Source organism: Cebidichthys violaceus, unplaced genomic scaffold, assembly GCF_023349555.1.
Source record: "Cebidichthys violaceus isolate CVI_PGR_0920_01 unplaced genomic scaffold, fCebVio1.0.p SCAF_30, whole genome shotgun sequence".
NCBI classification, from domain to species: domain Eukaryota; kingdom Metazoa; phylum Chordata; class Actinopteri; order Perciformes; family Stichaeidae; genus Cebidichthys; species Cebidichthys violaceus.
This window is the reverse complement of record NW_027176484.1, coordinates 773,168-798,837: the sequence shown is the minus strand read 5'-3', so window position 1 is coordinate 798,837 and position 25,670 is coordinate 773,168. Positions and strand designations below refer to the sequence as shown.

At 41.5% G+C, this 25,670-nt stretch overlaps 1 protein-coding gene across 2 annotated transcripts in view; it reads right to left on the bottom strand.

The window, feature by feature from the left end:
- Positions 1 to 1,022: 1,022 nt before the first annotated feature.
- Positions 1,023 to 25,670, bottom strand: part of LOC137882199 (leucine zipper protein 2-like) — a 117,423-nt gene continuing 92,775 nt past the window's right edge. The window contains exons 6-7 of one of the 2 annotated variants that reach the window (XM_068724369.1): positions 4,878 to 4,940; positions 1,023 to 1,587 (exon numbers count right to left, since the gene is read on the bottom strand). In XM_068724369.1, coding sequence (XP_068580470.1) covers positions 1,576 to 1,587; positions 4,878 to 4,940 — 75 coding nt within the window. In that variant the 3' untranslated portion in view covers positions 1,023 to 1,575. Of the gene's footprint in view, positions 1,588 to 2,389; positions 4,941 to 25,670 lie in introns of those variants that run through there. The other variant, XM_068724368.1, reaches the window with a different exon arrangement.

Genomic DNA, 25,670 nt, shown 5'->3' with positions numbered 1-25,670 from the left:
ATATATATATATATATATATATATATATATACAAATTACAGTGGATTACTTTTTGTAGGTGTAGCTATACGAACAGCTCTGACACAACACATTATCAATTATTATTTTTGTATTATATTACGAATGACATGTGTTACATATCATCTGTTTGCTGCTTCCTGATGGGACAGAAAATGAAATAAATCATAAGAAAACACATGAATAAATGATGCACACTGGGAGACACACAAAGAACAAGGGAAGTAGCAACTCTCCGAAACACGACAACATCTGAGAATCTGATAAAATGATTTTAGTTCAACCGATATGTAGAAATCACCTAGATGAAATTTTAGACTAATTTTTAGACTTGTATTAGTGCAAGAATAAAACCAGTTCAGATGGTGTTTGAGCATAGAACATACTGTAACCCCCCCCCCTCCCCCCCCCCCTTTCTCTCTCTCTCTCTCACACACAATTAAATAAATAGATAATAATGAATAAATAACTGACGCTTCGTTAACAGAGACTGTGTGATCTGCTTGAATTATCGCCTCCCAAAAATAAACACCATGATAATGGCGCGCTGCTCCGTTGAAAAGGCCCTGGAGAACTAATCACACGAGGCCGTTCGACTTGAAATCGGTCATTACAGGAAATCCTCCCCAAATCCAGCGGGTTTATATTTCATCTGCATACGGTTCAGGTTGCTAGATGTTTTTTTTTTTTTGTTTTTTTTTATTTGCAAGAATGAAACAGTAATTCTAGCGAACAACAACGCCGGAATGGCGGGAACGCGTGACAACATCCTTCATCTGAATCACGAGCAGCGAAACCATAAATTTGTAAATTTATAAATTCATGCTCTCGAGGAAAAAGGTGCCCAACAGATTAAATGGCGTCCGCAATGCCGCGCGCTCTCCATTAACCTTGACTGTGACTTGGAGCTGACAGATGTTTCCCTTGAGGACATTGCCGCCATTTTTGTTTCTCCCCCCCCCCCCCCCCCCCCCCCCCCCAATGAATTGGATTTGGAGCACAAATTAACCAGATATGTTTAGCAGGCGGCGGCGTCACCAGAAAACAGTATAGCGAACTGAAACAGCACCAGAGACTCCGGTGAGTTTCCTTTTTCCGACTGATAAACGGAGCGCTGGTGAAGTGAACAAACGCCCGGCCGAGTCAACGCCAGTGGCTGCCTGCCAGCGAGTTCCCCCGGCTGAACTTGTGCTATAAATGTTCCCAAGTGACCTTACTCCCATTCATGCGGTCATGTTTGAACGTGGACAATCCCTCTATTGTCTTTCCAAACTGTTTTTGAGGTTCAGAAATTGGCTCGGACGAGTGCCTCCATCCACCCTGCTGTGAAATATCTCCGGGTTTACAGAAAGAAAACCATTTTGAAATCATTTTAGTGCAAACAAACACACGTCCCTGAATCGTCTTTAAATGAAGCGGTGGCACATGGACTAATGAGGTCTCACTGGCCCTGTTGACCCTCATAGCAGCTAGAGTCCAAACTGCTCCTCATGCAGCCGACCGGGTGACTCAGCAACCGCACAGCGTCAGTGTGACTATTCCTGAAGCCCCACATTCTCACTGAGGAGGCTGCAAGGCCAAATGATAACCATAATTAGTGTTATAAAAGCAGCACAATAATAACTCAACACTTATATGATGGCATTGCTATTTAATGTAACTGATCATATGCTTGATATCCATTGGTTGGAGCTTCTCAATTGTGTGGATTTGAATGTAAACTGACTAACTTTGGGTTGTTGCTCGAAACACTTTGCAGATGTTAGGGTTTTAGGAAATGTGTGAGGTAATTTGTACTATTTTCAGACATTTTGTATCAAATGATTTATTGATTAATCATAAATGAGCAGTCACACCAACCCTGAGCCATCACTGCTAATAAGCCACTTCCCAAATCAGGGAATTGGTCTTTGAGGCCGATGACCATCACGTGTCTAAACGCAGAACAAATATGATTTTGTGGATATTTATTTGAATGATAATTAGTATTTTCATAAGAGAGTTTGTTGTTGGACTCCGGGTAACATTCTCACCCAAGTTCCTACATCTCAGTGAATAAAACTGGAGCAGTTCAAGCATATTACTGTAACAGCAAGCATACAGTGTTGTTAACATTTAATTGTGTGTCTATTTAGCTCGAGTAGTTTTCACCGCACAACACAGATTAACGCCACAGAAGCTTGATCCTCCACCTCACACAGCGAGCAGAGCACAAGTCAAAGAAAAACGATTACCGCGCCAAATTAAATGTATTCCAATATATATATATATATATATATATATATATATATATACATAGCGCGGGAATTCTCAAAGCCAATTTTCACAAAAATGAGAACGCAAATCACAGCTAAAAAGGAAAAAGCGGCTGTTTACTCACACAAAGTCTCAAAAATGTATTATGTGTGCAACAAAAGGAGCTTATGCTTAGAAAGTTTATCCAAGGCCAGCTTAAAAAAAAAATGATCGGGCCTCTAATCTTGCTTCTTGGATGTGGCTTCAAAGCCCCTGTTTTAAGATCCAAAGATGAGCAGGAAGTCATAATTGAAGCACAGAAATAGAATTTACAGACAACAACTCAGAAGAGTTAATCAGTTAAAACAGTTAATCTTCGACGTTTAATGCTTTTGGCGTTCCATAATGTTCCTATGCAGATATTGTAATGAACAGAAGTTATGTTGCAGTGAGCATATCTTACTTCTTCACCATTAGACAATAGAATAATGTTCTCTGTTCAATTACCTGCACCGGCGGCGATAGTTTTGCAGCTTTCGCTATCCATCTCTTTCTGTAGCTCCGCAGTCATTACAGTGTGTTTACGGGTCTCGTCTTTAACCGCTTCCCCTTTTTGAACGTAAATAACTTTCCCGGGGATGAAAGTAAGGGCATGTGTACGAGTGTTCCTCTCGCTGATTTACTTCGTTTTTTTTTTTTTTTTATAGCCTCCCAAAGGGAATTGAAGTCGGCGACCTCCAGTGATCTACCTGTGTTCAAGGAAATCCTGGTAGCTGTTTGTTTCCCTGAGGAACTCAAAGTCTACGTGCCTTAATAACAGTTGTGCAAGAAATAATCAGTCACAGAAAGAACCGCCGGACAAGCGCACGTACTGAGCGTAACCAATTATCATCCACAAGCACAAAGCTTTTTTTTTATTTTTATCACCACTTAGATCGTTCCCTGTGCTGCCGCCAGGAACAGTCTGGCTCTGTGTAGGCTGACCGACAACTTCAATCAGGACCCTCTTCATGTCCTTTGCAAACTTTTTTGTTTTTACTGAAGCATCATAATCAGGCCTAGTCAAACATGCCATCGTCATCATCATCATCTCCGAGTTTGAATATGCGATGATGGTTTGGATGAGACACGCGCTGGTGAAATATCAGGGATGTTCATCTGGAGGATTCGTAGAGGGGGGCCTGCAATTTTCAACACCAATGTTCCCGTGTCTCAGTAGGAACTCGAGAATTGACCTCATGTATCGGAGCAGACTTCACAGTCGATGAAAAGCTCTTCAACATCAAAAGCTTTCAAACACCGAATGCTCTTTGTGGAACTGTTCCGGCTCCGGTGTGCCATGTCGTTTACTCCATCGTTTCTGATGCTGATGACGCAAGACCAATTGCATCGTGGGAAGGGATCGACCGGTCGCCAGCCTTGGACAATTATCGGCTGAGAGGTGTTCGACATTTTGATTACGCTTTCATGAAGTGAAAGCACACAGTGTGAAAGGGTTAAAGACGGAAACACGGGACAGCTCCCAGATCGGATGAAGGCGTGGTTGTGACCTGCCAATCACTGTGTAGCCCCACCCCTAAATCATCCCCTGCTTTATGGTCTGTTTGACTCTAAATGGAGCATAATGTACTAAATGAACATCATGCTGTATTGAAGAAGACTGTAAACTAGAGATTGAGACCATAAACTCATGTTTACAATGTTTACTGAGGGAATAAATCAAGAGAGAAGTAGAGTCATTTTAGACTAGACTTCTATACAACCAGAGGAGTCGCCCCCTGATGGTCACTAGAGAGAATGCAAGTTCAAGGCTTTATTAATTACTTTAGTAATCCAAAGGCAAGCGTATTTTTTGAAGGATTCAGGGAATGCTTGGAATCACCAACTGCACTACAACTACTGAGCCCAGCGATTACACAGCACCAGCTGCACTCACTTGGGCATGTCATCACGATGCCCGCAGGAATCGCTGCCTTGGAAGATCCTGCAATGGCTAAATTACAGCATGGGCATTGGTCAGCAAGGAGGCAATAGCAGCAGTTCAAAGCTCAGGCTCAAGGCTTCAATAAGGACGTGAACCTGGTGGACGCTGGTGACCGCAACGACCGGGCAGCAGAGCCGAAAGTAGAAAAAGAGGAAAAGCAGGTGATGGCAAAAATGACACAGACCCGAAAATGTACTCGAAGCTGCTCTTACTACAACCTGAGCTCCTGAGATTGCTCTGTTCAGCCATCAAAGAGCTCACTGTTAGAGGAGAGTTGTTCTGAGATCTCACTGGACGGCCAAAACCCAAGCAAGCTTGTGGGTTAGTGTGTGTGTGTGTGTGTGTGTGTGTGTGTGTGTGTGTGAGAAGGACAGGAATAGACTTCAGTGGATCTATTTGTGAAAGACTTTCCTAATCACAGTTAAATTAATGATCCAAAAGGATGAAGAGACCAAGACTAACATTTGCTAAGTTAGAGTTATAATTTGAATTTCGTTAACGTCGCTTGCTCGCGAGATAACTAAATGAATCTGCAATATTTTATCGTGAATTGCACCTATTCCTTGAACAATGAAGTAGCTGGAGCTGAGAAGTAATTATGCATGCGATTAAACACAACGCACTAATTGGAAATCCTTACCTCTTCAGCATAGGCGTCGCAAAGTTTGTGTCCTGAAAGTAGTTTCGTTTTCAAGCTCTTGTTCTGAAACAGAGAATAGAAAGAGGTGATGCCATTGGTGTGTGTGTGTGTGTGTGTGTGTGTGTGTGTGTGTGTGTGTGCCCAACTCTTATTTATTCAGTAGGCTCCAGTTTTCTCCAGCAGGGCACTTGGCCGTTGAGGATCTCTGACGGCCAAATGCTTGGTTCGACTCTCCATTTCAAACCAGACTCGAGAGCAGTCAGGAGTGCCCCCCCCCCCCCCCTCTGAGGATCTGAAAGTGCACTCTAGCTCATAGGCAACCAAAAAGGTCAGCATTGTAGCTCAGAGACTGAACTTTAAACATGATCAGTAAAGCCTTGAAATCATTTGACTGGCAGCCAGTGGAAAGATGCCAAAGTAAGGACCAAAAGGTCTCGTTGTTTGGTGCCAACGGTTTCCTTCTTGTGCATAATTATTGTATTATTTTTTTTAGACACCATACAGTACAATACTACTCTACCCTGGATTTGCAAAAAAATGTTTTCTCTCTGACAGGTTGTATGCCTCTGCCAGTGATTTTGCAGTTTACATCAATTTAATTCAATGTTGCTTTATTGGCATGACAACTTCGAGAAAAAACAATGTGACCAAAGCATCAAAATAAAAAAAAAATTACCAAATGTCATCACTTTATCATTTTACCCTATTAGACATCGACGTGGAATTGTCATGTTTGGCATTTGAATTCTTGAGTTATGGCCAAAAAAAACAACAAAAACGTGTTTTGTAATTGTTCATTGTTAATTTGTCATCACTTCATCCTCGAGTGATTCCCTCCAGGTGATCCGCGTCGAAGAGTAGGGACCCGGACGGACAGATGGACGCACAACCCAAAAACATATTGCCTCATGGGTGATGTCATTACCGCTGAGGCATAAAATTGCCAGCTGTTTGAAATCAGAACTGCGCTACTCTGATTATCAGACGATACCATTAAAAAGCAAAAATCTCCATTAATAACAATCTCTGAATTCTAAAAACGGGACTTAAAAACACATTCCTTTCTCCTTTCGTAAATATGAAATGTTTCCTGATTTCAGATTCTAATTGGACTTAAATACACATGGTGAAATCTACAGTGCACTATTGCTGTAAGAGGCCACGATACCAAGATCTGAATTGAGTTTGAGTGCACTGCAGTGCAATCTATTCAAAAGGAAGCCAGCGAACGACACAGCCAAGAGGGAGCGTGTAAAGACTGAAGAGAATGGGTCCTGAGGGTGATTACGAGCATTTGAAGGGAAGGGACTTTGCCTTTTTTTAATTGACAATGATCTGTTAGTAGGAATGGTCCTAAAGCAACTTAATGCTTAACCCAAAGCACCCATCCAGATCTCAAGATGACTCAATAAAAGCAGCGCGATCAACCATGGCGAGAGCTTCGCTCGGGTCTGAGAGAACTGAAATTGGACCATCTCCAGCATCCGCAGTTAAGAGAAGGTCACTCCAGGCGGATATTCTTTAAAACTTGTGATTTTAAAAATTGGATCGGCTGTCTCAGAAATGCTTTTACAGTATAAAAACCAGTACTTGGTGAAAACAGAACGATGCAGTGGGGAGAATAAACAGCGCCACACATCATAATGTATGCAACAATTCCTTTGATGTGCTATATAAGGGCCTATAGGTACGTCATTGTATTGGTTTGTAGTGAAGCAAGTCTAAAGCTTGCAGCATCTTTAAACTGCTACTTAGAATATGCCATGTCAAAGTTGTAGTTCATGCAAAAATGACAATTTGAATATCAATTTCCTACCCTGTGTGTTTTTTTGCATGCAACCACGGAGAAATGGAGACTCAAAAACCAGGAAAAGAATTGAAGAACTCAAGGTAAGCCAGGGCGAGTAATTGATGGACAAACGGTCGTTTTGTGGTTCAAGTATTCCTTTAACAAATCTCAGTCATTGCATCTTCGCTAATTCATTTAATAAGACGTTGAGAAAGAATAGCTTGTTCACCATTCTATCAACATTTGAGCATTTGTTAAAAGAAGGAAAGCCTTTAAAAAGTGTTCTAAAATGACCCTGATGGCTGAGGTCACCCCCTCAACAACAATGGATACTGACCAGGAAATCACCGCCACCGTTGTGTAACTAAGCTTCTTCCACTTCGGTTTCATCTAAAGCAACTAATGCAACCTCATCATAGCAAGCGGTGGGGGATTTATTATTGCTTTTCATCGACTCACACAACACATTTAAAATTCTTAATGAGTTTATCAATGAGCCAATTACCTGCAGTCGAGGGTCTATTCTTCAAACCCATCCTGCAGAACTCAAGTGAGAGCGATGAATATTCATTCAGCCGCTTTAATTCAAGGAAACTAAACTCAGCGACCACAACAAAGAGCGAACAGAAGAGGTTGACCCTTTGCTCTTTTGACGCAGTACATACAGAATGTTACAATACACCGACACATTAATGCAACTCCTTCTTCACACTTGTTCTGCATGTGAACGGATTACAGTGGATGGGCTTACGGAGTGTGATCAAACAGACTTTGAATCAGCGTGATGGGGGATGCCAGGAGGGTGGTCCCGAGCATCGCCAAGACTGTAGTGTCGCTGGGCTTTTACGAAGGCAGTAATCTACTGAGTGCACAAGGAATGGACCAGAAAGCCTCATCACAATGTTTGCTGTGTGGGAGGGAGCCCGTGTCAGCGCTACATGTGGGGGACGACTGGTGGGTCCGGGCTATAAAACATGTGAAACACTGTCAACAATGCACCTCGGGAGAATGACACAGAATGTAAACCAAGCTAATTTGTTTGAGAGAGATGTTTTAATTGTACCAGAATTAGAAATAATTGTAATTTAATGTAAAATTACCACAACAAAGGGTTAAAAATATGATCCAAATTTGTTTTCTGGAAAAAAAACTGAATCTGTTTTAAGATTAAAACTGAATGAAAACAAGATTTATAGAATGGTGCGCTCAGTACGGTGCAGATCTTCGCCAGGTGTGTCTGCAATAACCACAGCTGTATTGAGTGACTGAATGAATACAAGCCACAATGTTCCATCTCCCCCGTCTTGGCTGCAATGCTTGGTAGAACACGCTTCATTCAAACTCCAAAAAACATGCAGCGACGTATGCAGGTATTCATACATTCTTGCCAAAACCAAAATTGAACTCACCAAGCTGTCTGACCAGCGTACTAGCATCGGCTACGGATGAGTGGCGCCGATGGACTCAGCGGTGCGTGTGGACTGTTCTGTTAGCCTTTAGCCAAACGCACCGTCCGAAATAATATTTTTTTCCCCCCATTGTGTCTCTGGCTGTAGAGCAATGACCGAGAGGTACTCAGCAGGTTGTGCACTGCTAGTTCCTGTAGCTGTTAGCCAAACACACTGTTGAGGGTTGGCAATGCACGCCGCTGTGTTTTCACCAGGGCCGGTTAAGAGTAGTGAGTGCGGAGTCAGTGGGCAGTCGATGGCAGATTAAAACACAAACTACCAGAGGTAAATATTACACAGTTTGCTGCAGCAGAATGCGAGATTAGCTGTGGACAGACACAGAGGCGCACACTCACTCACGGAGACACAAACGCACATGAGCCAATCCCATGATCAACGCAACCAATGCGCAGATTGGAGAATACTCGTAAAGGCCGACTGGTTCCTTCCTTTTTTTGTATTATTTTTTAACAGATTATTTTGAATTACACCCAGTTTGGTGGGTCTGTCTTTCTGCCCAGTCGGTGCTTTTTCCTGCTCCAGAGCAGGCGAGGCAAGTTTCGCCTTCAACCTTTAGCAACTGGCATTTTGGAAAATCCGATATTATATTATGGCCAATTATGGATTATAGATGGCACATTAATTTCATTTAGGTGGAGATAACACATTTGGCTATTACGCGGCTGTGCCCCGATGATAGATGTTGGAGACAGCTCAATGTTATTAGGTGACGAGTTGGCTGTGAACCACAGGGGGACAGTTGGGAGGCAGGGGGGAGAAGGGGGGGGGAATGTGCATCCACCAGCTGGCCCTTGACATCTACTTATAAACGATGTGGCCACCTGCACAACTCTCACTCTGTGTCACGGAACATACTGATTGCATTGACAATCATGCAGAACAAGGTCGCATCTGTATAGTTTAAATAATCAATTAGGTTTATTTTTGGTCCGGACTAAAATACTGCAACTATTTCGCGGATTGCTGTGAAATTTTTGTCCAAACATTTAGGGTCCACAGAGGATCAGTCCCACGGACATTGGTGATCCCCAGACTTTTCCTTTGGCAACACCAATGCGGTGGATAATCTGTGCCAACCTGTGTGCATTACTATCATTTTGGCAGGCAGCACAAAGCTACTGTACACATTCAGTTCCAATAGTGTCAGTTCCTCACATGCAAGTACATTCTATGAAATTCAATTCTCACTCCCACACACACCCACACACACACCCGTGTACAGTGTACTGTTTGTACTCAACCAACACGTACAATACACTGAGCAGAGCTAATGAGCAGGAACGGCAGTTGTTTTGTGGAAAAACTGGCCGAGTATCAATTCCTCACAGTTGCACCTTCTCTCACCCCTACAGAAGGACCACCATACGAGGACATGTACAACTGGCAGCTGTCATAAAATGTGCGGTAGTTTAGCCCCGGGACATACTCAAGAGTGAAAATGAGATCCTCCGGAGCTTATATGTCACGGCGCATTATGTAAATTTTGATACACTGAGCCCCATATGTCGTAACGTATTATTCCCGCTGCGGTGTCAATTCTGCTGACCTGAAAATAAAGGAACATTTTTACATCTACATGTTGCTCATATTTCCTATTTAGAGCAACGCAACAGCAGACAACTATCAAAAATCTGCCACGGGGGCCTTTTTATTACTGATCCATGACTATTTGCGGAGTCCCAATTCGACTACAAATCACACAAAGGCACAGTGGAGCGCTGGTATCTGTACCTTTCGCCAAGGGGGTTATGTTTGTCTGTTTTTCAGCAGGAATTATGAAAAACTACAGGCCCCCCCCCGGTTTTCATGTAACTGGTAAGGGTGCAGCACGGGCCAAGGAAGAACATATACCATTTTGGAATCACAGGACGGATACGCGCATTATCTTTTCCCTTTATGGAAACAGCCTCGGTGGAGGTCTGCGCATCTAGTTTGATTATGTGAAATTAAATGCACAATCACATTATGTTTCCTTTCGCATAAAGATGGCAGGGGGTTTGAGGAATTGAGTAAAGTTACGTCTACGATCTCGGCAATCACTAACCATCTAAAAGGACTTCAGAAAACGTCTGAACTCAGCAGTTACTTTCACACATTATGAAGCGCTGATATGTCTACAAGCCCCTGAGTGTTGACATTTACTATCCATCTAGGTCAACTTTCACACTATACTCACTTGCTGTTGGAATTGGCAGAAACCAACCCCTTCTGGTGACACTATTTTCACTATTTTCATATTTCATTTCCATCAAGTTTCACCTGCATTAACACCATGGAGTGTAAATGCAGTAATGTAGTAATTAGCTCTGCCACGCTGCATATTTCATGTCTCGAACAAATTCAATTTTCGCTGTTAAAAGGGAGAGATCAACCTCTGCCCCCATCCCTTTTGTGACTGCAACGTTTGAATAAATCATGAAACGTGTGATGAAGGTGGAGTTGTGCCGTTTTTATTTTGGAGTCACACGCCGCCTGACACCACTCAGCGAGGAGCTGTTGTCATCACAACACATTTGAGTCTTGAAAAGGTCAATAAGCTTTGTTGTGCTGACAAAAGAAAGCAAAATGACAAGATGTTTCTGTCGCATCACCGCTTTAACAGCTCAGGCATCTCACTTGTGAAAATACGACTTCATCAGTCGTGTCAATTTAAAAGGGCAGAGTGAACTGTGCCCACAGACCGATGGAGGTCAACGAAAGCTACAGATAAATAAATACTTTTAATCTTTCGTAAAATATATAATAATGTCAAGCCTTACTGAAAACAGCGGGAACTGTTGCACCAACGGAACAAACGCTCGTTGGATCTCACTGCACCTCATTCAAGAGTTTAGATTTCTCTTTGAATTTGTTTATTTCGTCTACTTATTCAGCTCTCACAGCTCACAGAGCTCTCCTATAGACTCTTGCTCCCTGTTTGTTCAGCCTGCAGGCAGCAATCAGAATTTTGTGAGACCTTGAGAGTGCCACACTTTTTTTTTTTTTTTTTTTGGTCGTTGGTTTTTTTTTGGGGGGCTTTGTAGAAATTGGTGTGAGAAACAGCTGGGAACCATATATCTTCATTCACTTCGTTTGGGTGCAGCGGTGGGAGTGATGGTTGATGTTTGCTAATAATCTGGCATAGGAAAGTGTCAGTCCATGCGTTCTAGACTTCACTTCAGATGGACCATGAAGGACTCCAATGCTGACCAACGGAAGGGGTGAACAATAACACCAGGGGTGTTCCAGACTAAGAATGTACAAAGTCGACTGATGAATCTATTCATAAAAATAATAAATCATTGCCTGAGATAGAAGTGGGCTGCCCATGAACTGTCTTGCTCAAGGACACTTCAACTCAGAATACATCCCAGCCGACGATCGAACCGTCAACCCTTCAGTTACCAGACAACCCTCTTAGCCCAGTGAGCTAGTCGCCCCCGTCGTATCATGGAGACCCATCTCACGGGTCAACGACTCGTGGCTAAATGGGTTGACTCGTGGCTAAATGGAGAGCAGGGCCGCCTTTCAATCAAAGGGTTGGCGGTTCGATCCCCGGTTCCAGCTAGTCTCATGACTAGTGAGCAAGACACTTAACCCCAAAATTGCTCCCGTAGCTGTGTCTACGGTGTGTAGATAGATACTTGTAAGTCGCTTTGGATTAAAGCTAACTGTAATGTAATGAATGTATTCTTTGGAATCTTGAATAATTGTTAAAATGTGAGTGTAGTTGCAGCGCTGTCCATCGTACTGTGACAGAGAGGAGATTGATAGACAGAGCGACGGTCTAAACACGCTTGCTTTTTGTGGTCGTGAATAGAACTTTCATCCTAGTTCTATTTTGCCCCTTGTAGACATTGAGCCTTTCGGATCACGTGACTCGGTTGTCACCCGCTAGTTACGTGAATCCTTCGTTAACGTCAACCACGCTCTTTTCCTAAACCTAACAAAGTCGTTTTATCGCCTCAGCCTAGCTTCCTGTAAAGACTGCAGCTTATTTAAAAAAGACACCAGAGCGTGGAATGAGTGGAAACTGATGCTGTCCCCGCCATGTTCAAACTGACGCCAGAGGGGTTCCAAGAGTGTCACAGCTTGAAGCTCAGACCACAGACCAAGCGAATGAAACGGTAGCATAGTGTTTGTTGTTTGGATAGGGCAGCTCCGTCTACATGGTTTCATGATTCATTTGGAGAAGGGTGGTTGAAGTATTCAGTTGTCATTATTGTATTGTCGTTAAGTATTGTGATTAATTAACACCAGTTGTTGAAGGAATTGGCCTTTTTTTTGTTTGTTTGTAGTTTTATCTAGATTAAAAATCATGGGGTCATCCATAGTAAAAGCCACAACAACAATAGATTTACATAATCTATATTAAACAGGCAGAGCATTTAGGAATAGCTTCAGCAGTTTAATCTCTTATTCAACAGATTTTTTCCCCTGGATCTTGTATTTTCATTTTAAATTAAGAATGCATTTATATAATATAAAAAATAACACATTCTAGGGTCTATCTATCTGACATCCTCTGTCATATATTAATGAGCAAAATCCACACATACCATACTCAATTACATTCTCTGTCCATACAGTCCGACAGGCTTGTCTTGATTCCTCAAAGCAAGAAAAAACATTCACACTTCCCGCTCGCTTTTTTTCAGAAAATTGTGACGGGGCTTCGGCACTTATGTAGCTGTCTAATGCATCTCACACGTATCACCGGCATTAGCAAAGCAAACGTTCACTGCGGAGAAGCTATTAAATAGGACGTAGCCTCAGACGTCTTACAAGTCGTTTGGCAGCTTTGAGCTGAACTCATCCTGCTCGGTTTGTCACGGGCTCTTGAGGTCAAAAGGGGAAGGGGGGGGGGGGATTATACATAAGTGAAAAGATTGCTTTCTTGTCACTGTTCCATTGTTCGGACACATAATCATGTGCAAGTGCAGGAGAGTTAAGCTGACGTAGTATAAAGAGTGATACGTTCATGTAGAGAGGAGGTGTTGGGGTGGATGGATGAAACAGACAGAGGACTTTCATCGTTGTTTGTGTCCCGTCTAAAACCAAAAGTCAACATTGATTTATTTTCAGTAAGGGTTACATAAATGTACTAGCTATGATTGCCTAATAAACTATGTGGCAAATGTACTTATTTGAATCCAAAGCCTGGTCCTTTATAAATATAAGTGGCGCTAATTTAGAGTTGCAGATGGAGATGTTTCTTTGTCGCCTCCAACAGGGAAAGAAGGTATATGTTGCTGAAGTTGAAATACAGATAGCTACCCGTGTGTGTGTGTGTGTGTGTGTGTGTGTGTTTTGTAGATGTTGAATTTTACCCTTGTGCTATCTTTAAGCTAAAAGAAACATCGTTTAAGGCAGTGATTCTCAACTGGTGTTTTCAGCCTTTGCCTGAATAAAAAAATAAATACAAAAAAATCCTGTGCTTTTATTTTGAAGGGGATTTTTAATGCAGCGAAGTTATTCACACTCCTTAACAGTATTTGGCGTTAATGCCTTGTAATGCTAACAGACACCCATTTCACAGTATAGAAGAACAACCACACAGACTGTTTTCATGCTAATTGAGCGAAATGCAACTACGACACCGACTACATGAGAGATGGATTTGCTCCATCTTTTCATTAAATACATTTGAGAAGTTAAAAATTTGGGTCGCGGCTTGTCATTAAAGGGGTGATGGTGGGTCCCGCAGCCAGACCAGTTGAGAACCACTGGTTTAAGGCACAGGTAGCTAAACCGTATATTAACGCATCAAAGTTTAGCTTCTTTGCTTCTTTAGAGTTAGTTAACTTTTAAGGATCAGCCTTTTTAAGAGTTTAAAGTTGACATGAAATGCCAAAAAAGGGTTTTTAAAAGTAGAAACGGGGGTTTGTTTAATCTAGTGCTGTGCCAAATATCTTTTTCCTATTTAGCTTGCTCCACATGTGCCAAAGGGTCACCACGAGTACAACGGCTTACACAGTTATCAGTCTTTCTCAGAACTTGTTTAAGGTATTTATTCTCAGCCCAAAATGCACCGCTATTATCATCATGCATTAGATGTTGCTTTGATGGAAACGGTGTCTGTGTCCTCATCTGACCCGACCACGAGCTTCCGCTCCGCGTTGTGCTGCCAGACATCCCTCATTGAATAGCTGTTGAGTGAATAGTTGTGTAAGAGGCCTGACAAGGCTTCAGGCTATTTGAAAAAAAAAAGAGAAAAGAGATTCGATGAACTCTATTGATCGTAGCGGGCAAATGGTGGAAAGCCTGGCATCTCAAAGAAGAGATGAAATATTCCTTGAGAAGTAGTCTCCATCACTTATCAGCATAATAATAGAGCTGCAGCCCATCCCCCGCAGTGACCCACCCACCTGAACACTAATCTTTTCCGGTCCTTTAATTCTTTGTCATTCCTCGTATTTGTTCAAGATGATTCCAAAACGCCTGAACAATCTGATAAATCAGGTGGAAATGATGACAGTAACGCTTCTGATGCTGGGAGTGAATTATCTGAGAGATTAATTGAAGCACTGCAGCAATAAAAAAAAATAAAAAAATGAATTGATATTACTTCAGATTGAGTAAATCACATTTTTGAAATACACAATGGGCCCAAAGCATCGCTATCCTGTCTCTGGATTGAAGTGATGGAAGAAAACGCATTGTGATCAAAGTCTACAGCTCTAATAGTTGTGACTGATGATGATTAGTCTGTTTCTGCTTGACATTGGGTTCTCAATCAGCCTCAGTAACTACATCTTCTGTTAATAAAGTGTAACACCACCCCCAGGTCTGGGCCTGAGTCCAGCCACTGCATTATTTAGAAAAAAATATTTAAGGGGCTAAGCAGATGAAACCACGGCCACTTCTGTATGACGAAAGTCTGGATCCACAAATATGACAGCTACAGTAGCTTAGGAAATAGCGATATGGCATGAGGCATTGAATTTCATGGATTTACCGTTAATCAGACCACAATGAGACACAAATTACGGGGTCCATCCTTGGGAGGCTACTTTGCCGGCAGGAGAGCGGGCGTCGGCTTCTGAGACGTACCGTTGCGGCCGGAGCGACTCGAATTCAGCCCGAGTGGCCGTCTGCTCTCATTGCCATGAAAACATGGCGGAATTAGCCAGCTAACGTTAGCAAGCTAACTAGTCAGATAACGTTTGCAAGCTAACTAGCCAGCTAACGTTAGAAGCTAACTAGTCAGCTAACGTCAGCAAGCTAACTAGTCAGCTAACGTTAACAAGCTAACGTTAACAAGCTAACTAGCCAGCTAATGTTAGCAAGCTAACTAGCCAGCTAAGCTAACGTTAACAAGCTAACTAGTCAGCTAATGTTAGCAAGCTAACTAGCCAGCGCCTAAATGAGAAAAAAACTTTATGTGCACCCTCTCGTCATAGCATAACAAAGTGCAGAAGTGTGTTTCATCACAGTACAGTCAAATTAATTTAGTTCACAGCTTAAAAGCACGTTTAAGTGTGCAGTTACTCCTCAAGCTTTTGGAGTTTAAATAAGGAATGTTTAACAAAAAGAACGATAGGTAAGGCGAGGAGTCGAATGTAGCTCAAGCAGGTTACACATTCATTATATAGTTGGTAGGTTTAAATTATTGTTGAGCAAGAAATGGAACCCGAAGCTGCTCCCAACATGTTTATCTGTAGGAACGGGAAGTGGTACCTAAGAATGGCAATTTATCTTTTATCAGGGGACCAATGCGCTGGATGCCAAAACCGCCCAAAGGCGATCAGTATTTGGAGCTCGCGTGGCCGTTTTTAACAGGGTGCTAAACAATCAATAAAGCTGTGGATGTGAGGATCGATGACGCTTAATGGCGTTTTAAATAATCTTCCGCCATGATACCACAAGGAGCCATTCCGTTTTATTCGGTTTAATTTGTTCCATTAAGAGAAACGTTTATCATACCTCATTGGATGTGGAACAGTAGCATCCGGTAGGTGTGAACGGACCGACACTGTGCAATGGCCTTACTGCTGTGCATTAATGGTGCAATACTTTCTAAATTCTGAATAACAGTTGAATGTACAAGGGTGTCACGGTGTGTGGAAAGTAAACCCATTTAATGTACCAAGCTGTTGTTGCCAAGAGACCTGACAACAATTTATGTAGCTGTTCTAATTATGCAAATGATATCGCATCTCATTGAGAACTAAGGAGTTTGTTTATGAGTTACACTAAAATATTTGCAAGGAGGAAATAAAGGATGGAAGTCAACACTATAGACTTTATGCTGTCGGTTATAATGGTACATCAGCAATTCGGTCTTATGAAGTCATCCGTTAGCTGCCTAATATCATCAGGTTGAGCTCTAAAGCCTAATAGGTACTTCATTTTGTATGTGATGTGCTTCCACTGTGTTGCAGGCACACTGTTCAATATGTAAGATCTTTTAAAAGAACTACAACAAAGTAGAACTAACGTGGTATCTGAAGGCTCACCTCGTCCTACTTGGAAAAGTCAAACACATAAAAGTGTTCATAATCATTACAAATCCTTCGGAGTAATACACGTACAAAACGAACAACTTTTGTTCTTTGTGAGGCAGAAAAATAAACTTCAGCTCAGACGTGATTAAATTTAGCAATGCTAGGTTTAAGAATGATCTTACACCTGCGATACGTTGTGAACACAATATTGACTTAACATCACCTTTCAAGATATAGATACGGAGCAACATTAGCATTATTTGGAGTAATTATCTACCAGTTCTATCAATTAAAAAGTAGAGAAAAAACACATTTTTTTACATTAAGAAGATCCCGCAGCACACCAACAACCAAAAAAAGTTACCAAATGACACCTTGTAGCATAATACAGCATGTATGCTGACAATTTAATTGAAGTTCCTCAATGTGTTGATCCTTAGATGAACACAAAGCTGAGATCCTTGCAGGAACAGACAGCGTCGTTTAATTCTACCGTCTTAAATTAACACGGTGATTATTGCGCTACCTACTGCCACCCACTGGCATGGAAGAGTATGTAATTACTTAGCCAGCCACTACTGTATGTTGCAGGCAAATAAATAATATTTATTTTGACCAATTAAGTGAAATTGGACATATTCCCACGGCACACCTGACGATCTCTCACGGCACAAGGCTTTAACAACTTTTTTAACTTTTTTTCGCAATTCTGCTTTTATTGCAGTTTTTGAGTCTTTCTTCTCCTTGAATGGCGTTCCATCTTCTCTTACCCAAACGGTCTCCACTCATAGATTGTATAGAAAGATGGACCGCACAACAAACAACTCCCCAAGAGGGAAGCCAAAACATCCCCATCGCCCGCTATAGTGGCTGGCTGCAGTATACGTCAAAAATCCAACTACGCAATCAAAACGCATGGCTGTGATTGGCAGCTGCATGAATATGGCCCCCATAAGGAAACATCAACATTTTTATTGCTAATATCACTATCATAAAATACAATAATAAATCACAACAACTATATATATATATATATATATATATATATTGTTGTGATTTATTATTTCAATTAGTTGTTATTGGATGTGCTTTATTCAAATGTTTGTTTCTACATTTTGCAATATTAAGTGTGTGGAATATCATGGATTCACTGTGGAACGAGCACACACACACACACACACACACACACACACACACACACACACACACACACACACACACACACACACACACACACGTAGTCTGACTTTTCAAACCTTTTAGCGACTTGCCACTCGGTGAGTTACTATGGTTACGGGCACGGGTGTTGCCAGGTCATTTTGTCGAAGCTTAACCCTGAACGCTTTGAGAGTAGCCCCCGAATGTAATTTCAAAATGAATGCAGGTCTCTGAACTAACTGTGTGTGTGTGTGTGTGTGTGTGTGTGTGTGTGTGTGTGTGTGTGTGTGTGTGTGTGTGTGTGTGTCTGGTGGTCAGCGCTGAGAGACACGAGTTACAGTGGAGAAGAAATGGAAGAGCGTTCATGTTTTTTACAACACAATTCATAATTAATCTGGAAGGTAATCAACACATGCTAGTAGTTCAGTCCGTTTGGACTTGGCTGGGGAACCGTGAGGTGGCTGGTTAAGTCCCCGTATGGACCAAGTAACGGAGCGTGGACTGGTAGCTGGAGAGATGCCAGTTCCCCCCCTCCTGGGCACTGCCTGAAGTGCCCTTGAGCAAGTCACCGGAACACAACCAAACTGCTCCCTGGACGCTACAAAGGTAGCTGCCTACTGACATTTACATTTGATTTATTTTCCTTTGATGTACATAAGATGCAAATGAGGTGCGTATAACAACGGATATTTAACTCCCATGGCTGAACAGCTGTTTGTTCCTGGACATTCCCGTATAATTGAACGCTCGTCTTTGTCTCCAGACAGCAGTAAGCGTGACGCGGAGTAGCTGACATTAAAGAAACCGTTCTTCTTCCGTTCATGGGATGGATGGGCTCAGCCGACTTGTTTTGTTTCCAGTGTACAGCATCTATTTCTTCTCCTCTGTTTAGGGGCCACACAGCCTGAAGTCCCAACTTCTGACAAAACTGCTATTCAGTAGTTTATTCGCTCCTAAAAGTATGGAAATGCACCAAATTCCCAATTTATTTTTTTTGCTTACGTCTGCACTAAAGTCTCTATAGTGAAGAAAAACTCTGAATGATAGATGTATTTCAATTATAGTGGTGTCATCAGATGTATCTGTCAGTATATTATCAGCCCAGCTACAGGATGTCCCATCAGAATAACGATAAAGATATTGCGTTCGTATTCTAAGAATAAGGCTGTTTGTGTGGCTGGTCTCAAACTTATCTTTGTCTCATGAGTTGAAGACATTTTGAAGTTGACCGTCCTGTTTGTTTTGAAAAACCTCCTAGCTACAGTAAAGAAAAGGCATTTTATGAAACGTGTCAAAGCTTTCATCGGTCTTGAAGCACTTGGATGTATTTCTGTAAAAAAAAAAAAAAAAGAAATATAAAAAAAATAGACCGTCCACTTTACAGTGTCACCGCTGAATACCACAGAAAACCGGTCACTCGTCTGGAAGCCGAGGGCCAGAAATCAATACCCATGGAATAAAGCAACGGTGCTAAGTGACAGCGTGACGCCGTGCTTCTGAACACACGCAGCCTCTCTCTCCAACAAGCTCTCTATGATTCCAGTTCAGCGCCGAGCCACACGGAGTCAAAGTTCTGTATTAAGCGCAAAACAACGTAGAGAGAGAGAGAGAGAGAGAGTGACACACATTTAATCCGAGTTCAAGAGGAAAATTCGAAGATTGAATGCATAAATGTAGGAGCTGCCAGCAGGTGGCTGAGCTACCCAGACAGACTTCCCACACATTGCAAATGAGGAACTAGGATTTCTTTTTTTTTTTTTGTTGGACTTCAAATTGACGCAAAGCTCAAAAGAGAAGCGTCTCGTTGATGGCGGGGGTTAACTCTGTGGCTGATTGTTACTTTTTTGCTTTCACTGTGGAGTTCAGGGTCGATATGATTCAGGGTTTTTCTGATGGCTTGCAAAATGCAACAATAGATATAAGACTCTGGATCATGAAAGCTGTAAGGCGTGCGTATCGAGTTCTCACTGTGTCAATAAAAAACATCTCAGCAGGCAAGATGTCTAGACGTTGAGGATAAAGCTCATCTGGTAGGTCTTTAGATGTCTAGGTTGCAGATATCAGCGTTTGAATGATTTTTCTTTCAACACGTAGTTCAGGCCTGCCACACAATAGACATATGGTCATTTAAATGCTGTTGAATCAAATGTAATATATAAGCTATATTAAAGAATATTAACCCGACTATCTATTGCCCAACTAATTATCAAACCAGAAACGTTTCAAACCAGCTGTGATCAGGGTAAGTACAGCTGTTTTTACTTTTATCTGTGCCGGGAGACTCATGCGATCACTCACGTATGTGTGTGTGTGTGTGTGTGTGTGTGTGTGTGTGTGTGTGTGCGCAACCCTGTGTCCGTCCACAGCAAATCTTTCATCCCGCTGCAGCAAACTGTGTTTATATTTCAGTGCGACCAGTTGCGGCTGCACACGCTCAAGGGACCTCTCGTGGTTTCAGTGACTCACACTTTGTCAAAAACCACCTTTTTATTGTCCGTTTTGCTCTGACATCGATCGCCTGCCGACTCCCCCCGCTCTGCCTCTCCTAACCGGCCTCCGGCCGCTCGGGCCCGCTAGTGATAACACGGGTCAGTGCAATCGCCGACAGGATTCTTGGCTAACAGCTAACAGAACTACCAGTACACACACTGGTAGAGTGCCTCTCTGGCCTATGTGGCTGGCGGTCAGAGACGTGGTGAGTTTATTTATTATTGTTTTATAAGATTATGTGATGTGTCTTGTACGATGTCTTCGAGATGATTGCCTGCATACATCGCCGCTTGTTTTGAAGTTTCATCACATCTTTGAGACTTAATTCTCTGGTTTCTGGTTTTAAGAGAGTAGATTCCTATTTCCGAGACCAGAGGTCTTCAACAGGGGGTCCGCAAAATTTTTGGTTGATTAGACAAAATTTTTTTGGGATTTATTTATTTTTTCCCCTAACATGAATCTGTCCATTATGTTAACAGTTCGGTATTGTATGCATAAAAGTATGTTTATGCATGGCAGTGGTACTAATAGGCCATCACTCATTTTTCATTTCCACATTTATGTTTAAACTAAAAACATAAATTTGAATATCTTGTATGCATGATTATCATACAAGGTGTGTTTATGAATGTCAGTGTCACGGCCACACTACTCACTGTACCTTTAAAATAAAAACATGAATACATGAACCTGTGTATTATTTGAATAGCTTAGTATTGAATGCACAATAACAAGGTATGTTTATACATGGCACCAGGCCCAGTTTAAGATAAAACACAGTTTTATACACTATACTGTATACAGTAGGGGGTCCCTGCTCCATCTCTCTATCAGTTTGGGGGTCCTTGGCCTAAAACGTTGAAGACCCCTGTCCTAGACCACGAAAAATAACATTGAAATCTTAACTGCAGTGGAAGAACTTTCATCTCATAAATCTGTATCCGTGGGCTTCAGGCTGTTGGGACGGTTTATGTTGAGAAACAGAGTCTTTCGTCACATATGAAGCTGCACAGAAAATGATTGGAAAAGATAGAACATCTGACTGTGACAGCATCCCAACAGCTGCTGCTTATATCAGGGAACAACCTCGGAACAGGAAGTGCTGCTAAATGACGAGATGTTCTGGACGAAACACTTGGTGATGAATGGAGCGTCCCTCGGCTGTGCGGTGCGATTAGAGGCTCTGTGCTTTCTAACATTGTCAGAAAATACTTTATAAAATAGGTTTCAAACTAATTGGATAATCTCAGGCTGTGACAATAATATATGGAAATTCTGTGAAGTGAGAAATATTACCTGTAAATAAAATATTTCACAGAGGGTAACCGCTTTTGTCCTTTTTTTTTTTTTGCATATTGCAGCACTTTGGCAGTGTTGGGAATAAATGCAGATTTAATAGAAAGCCGCCCCTCTGTCTCCCAGAGGGAAGGCGGCCTCCTGTTAGTACAAGACACTGAACCAACACATTCTGCTTTCAGGTTTACCGGCAACTCCAGATTTCATTACAGACAAGCACTGGCTGGATTACTGCACTTCGTGATTTTGAAAATTCTCTAAATAGCATTTCTTAGATTTGTTTTCTGTGTTTATGTGCAAAATCATCGCGGAAGACATCGTGTTCGTTCACACACGGGGATTAAATAAGGCCTAATTACATTCGCCAATCCCTTTAGCTCTGGGCTATCAGTTCTAATAAAGGAAACAGAACCACAAACAGTACAAAAACTGAACGGGTTCACAAAGTTTCTCACCCTGACGTCAACTCTTGCATAAGCGGCCCTGCTGATAACGAATCAACGGCGGAAAACACCTCCAGCACAGCAGCAGCCTCCGCCATAGAAGACCGACGATGCTTCTTTTCGCAGCCTAACCCAGATCATGAAAACACTCAAATCCACTGCGGGTGTAATCCACACCGCTCATGGCATCTACATCCCAGACTTTCACTTTGAACCCTGCCACCGCAGAAACTACTCCTGCTACTTGGTGTACACACTGGTGTACACTTAATGCCTCTTTATCTATTGGCTGTGAGGAACGTTCGCATCCCGAAAATGTAAAGAACAATTTCCAAAAGTGTTTTAACAGCGCAGCAAAATAAAAACAGTGAATGCCAAATAAATGACTTGTTCTTTTAGGAGCAAAAAAATCACATTGATCAACTTCTATCTAAAGAAGACCACTTATTCACCATATTCACAGTGAGGCAATTAACGAACCAGGAGGAAGTGAACCGCCGGCTTAGCCAACTTCCAGAAGTGATTCCGGCGCTGCTGCTGTGCAGTGCTGCAGGAGACGGTGTTGCAGTGCTTCTCCGGTTGGAACGAGCTTCCCCGTCAGTGTCAGGGAGGCAGACACTGACTCAGTATTTTAGAGTGAACTCTAAACTCATTATGCATAATGGTTTCGTGATTCTAACGAAACGAGTTTATACTGCTTTTCCTCTCATCTGTAAGGAGCAGCGAGACCAGTATTAGCGAAAGGACGAAGCTGTCGGTTGCTCGATATGAATTAGTAATTTGCACTTATTTACTCAGACATTTACTAAGACATTTTTGACACTGATTGATTTGAACAGCAAAGCTGTCTGATGAATTGAAGTGTGTGTCTGTGTGTTTCTGAAGACGAGAGTTCACTGTCAAGCTTTCTGGGTCCCGTCCACCCCACACCTGATCCCTGTGGAGTGAGAATCAATGCTCCATGTGGAGATCACAGCTGTTTTTTGGTGCCGGAAATGAGAAATGTGTATGATGTCATGAAATGAAAGTACATACTCCCTGCACGAGAATTGTGTGAGTATCGGACCATTGTAGGTAAAAAAAAAAAAATATATATATATATATATATATATATATATATATATATATATATATTATACATATATATATATATATATTTATGGAGGGGGGAGGGGGGTTATATTTAGAGAAAAAACTTGAATATTCTCTGAGATTAAACTGGCAAATTTACAAGAAAATAACTCACAAATTATCTATCTAAGTTATGACCAAAAAACATTTAAAGACACATATATATATATATATATATATATATATATATATATATATATATGTAAGTAATATATATGTATTATATATATGTAAATAATATATATAATACATATATTATATATATATATAATATATATACATGTATATAATATATATATATATATGTATATAATACATATAACATATATATATTTAAACATTCGCATGTGTCTTTAGACGTATAATTTAAACGCATAATTTTCTTTCTTAAAGAAATCCCACTTTAACCTGAGAGAATATCCATGTTTATTGTTGTAAATTTACGACTGTAATTTTGGAAATTCGGTGCACTTCTTCTCCGAGTATTACCTCATTCCCCCGGGCTCTATAATGTAGTCTTTTTTTTTGTTTTAACCTATGGCCCTAATACGCAGTCATAGAATCAAGGCAATTACAAAAGGATTTGTGGAAGAGAGAAATACAAACGGATACACGGAACCAGAAGCGTGGACGGGCAGAAAAGTAGGACAAATCACACAAGTTCTCAACCTCAATTATCCCGACGATAGGCGCGTTCATAATTCTTCTACCGAGTTTGTAACAAGGTAGGTGTTGATTGTGTCGGTAATCAGCTTTAAGGAATGTCATTAGTTGCTGTTGATTGCACCTGTGTTGTTATCTGTGTTTTTGTGCACTTTGAGTGACGGATCTCACGTGGACGTTTGTCTTTGACAGACAGAAGCTCTGCTGTATTTTCAGTTCAGGGTGTCGCAAGCGAAGACACACGGACCCGTTGTTGGGATTTTATTTGCATCTGGACAGAATTCACCGCGGTGACGTTTTAGCTGAGAGCACAAACTCGAGTCTACAGTCTGAGCTGGTTTCCACATGCTTTAGGGGCCAACGTATTGACCTGTTATTCGAATCTGAAGAAACTTAATTTACTCACATGAAGGAAAAAAAATCATACATTAAAAATAACTTAAAGCCGTAGCTTCGATTCCTACCAGTGAAAGGTTCGCAACCTTCTTCGGGTCACGAGAATATTGACAGCGTAGGCGGGCAGAAAAATATATATTTTCTGTTCAACGTATCGTCATATTTGTATGATGCCTTATGAAAATGAATTCCTCATTTTTCATGCGCTCTCCAGCAGCACGGGTCAATTTCCGCTCGTTTCGACCGACCTGTCCACCCTGCCCTCCTCCCTACACCGACGTTATTTATACTTCCTAGTTCACGGTTACGTGGATCACAAACAAATTGATTTTGTAGGGTATATATATATGAATAACTTTAGCAACAAAGTGTATAAGAACAGCCTGTTCTGTTGCAAGAAGTTTAGTTCGTAGACTTTGAGTCTTTCTTCTTGTGAATTACTGGATGATTATAAACTGTCCTCTAAAACGTATTCACATTTGGGATATAGACATTGTCTCCGTGGCTAATCCTCTAGACCAGGGGGGCCCAATACGTCGGAGGTAGTGCAGGTAGATCGCATGCCATTCAAAAAAAAATTATGTTTTCATGGCATTTGCCACTTGATTGACATACATGGCAGCCAGTCTGAGATCACAACTCCGGCGAGCTAATTAGTTAGCCTCCCAATTTATTGCTGCTACAGAAGCTAAAGCTGCAGCGCCGTGATTTGGGGAACTTCCAAAAACCTTGCGTCAGAGCTGGAGACGCAACGGAAGCCGTGTGCGCAACTCGACAGTGACACACACAGCAGATCGACAAGTGTCTGCCAGAGTTTCACAAACGCCTTCAAGACTTTGCTTTACTCGAGCCAGTTGCTACATTTATGTGCTTGCACATTTTGAGATGATATTGAGGTTGATTCAAAAATTGCAACGCTGTTTCACCTGAACTCGTCTGGAGTGGAGGATGAGATTCTGACACTACAGGCTGACATTCAGCTGAAGTCTAGGGCTCACGGACAGTTTTGGAACTTACTCACAGAGGAAAAAGTACCCAAACATGAGGAAATGTGCTTCCTTCTTGACTGCATTATTCGGCTCTACTTTTCCCACATAATGAATATTAAGTCCAAACACTGTTCCACCATGACTGATGACCATTTGAAGTCTGCTTGAGGCTGGCTACCAGCAGCTACTGTCCGGACTATGCAACCCCGGTTGATTCCATTCAGTGCAAGTCATCAGAGTAAGGCATGACCAAAAATGTACAGAATTGTATTGTGCCATAAGGATTCATACAGTTATGCAAGGTACGCCAACATATATTGTAAATATAAAGTATACTCAGTATATATATATATATATATATGTATATATATATATATATATATATATATATATATATATATATATATAAATAAATAAATAGATATTTTGCATTTTTAATGTAGGTAGATCATTTTGACTTGGTCATTTTAAAAGTAGCTCACAAGCCTTGCTCTAGACCAATGCAACCTGCAAGCAAGCTGTAAAAAGAACCACTCCTGTATA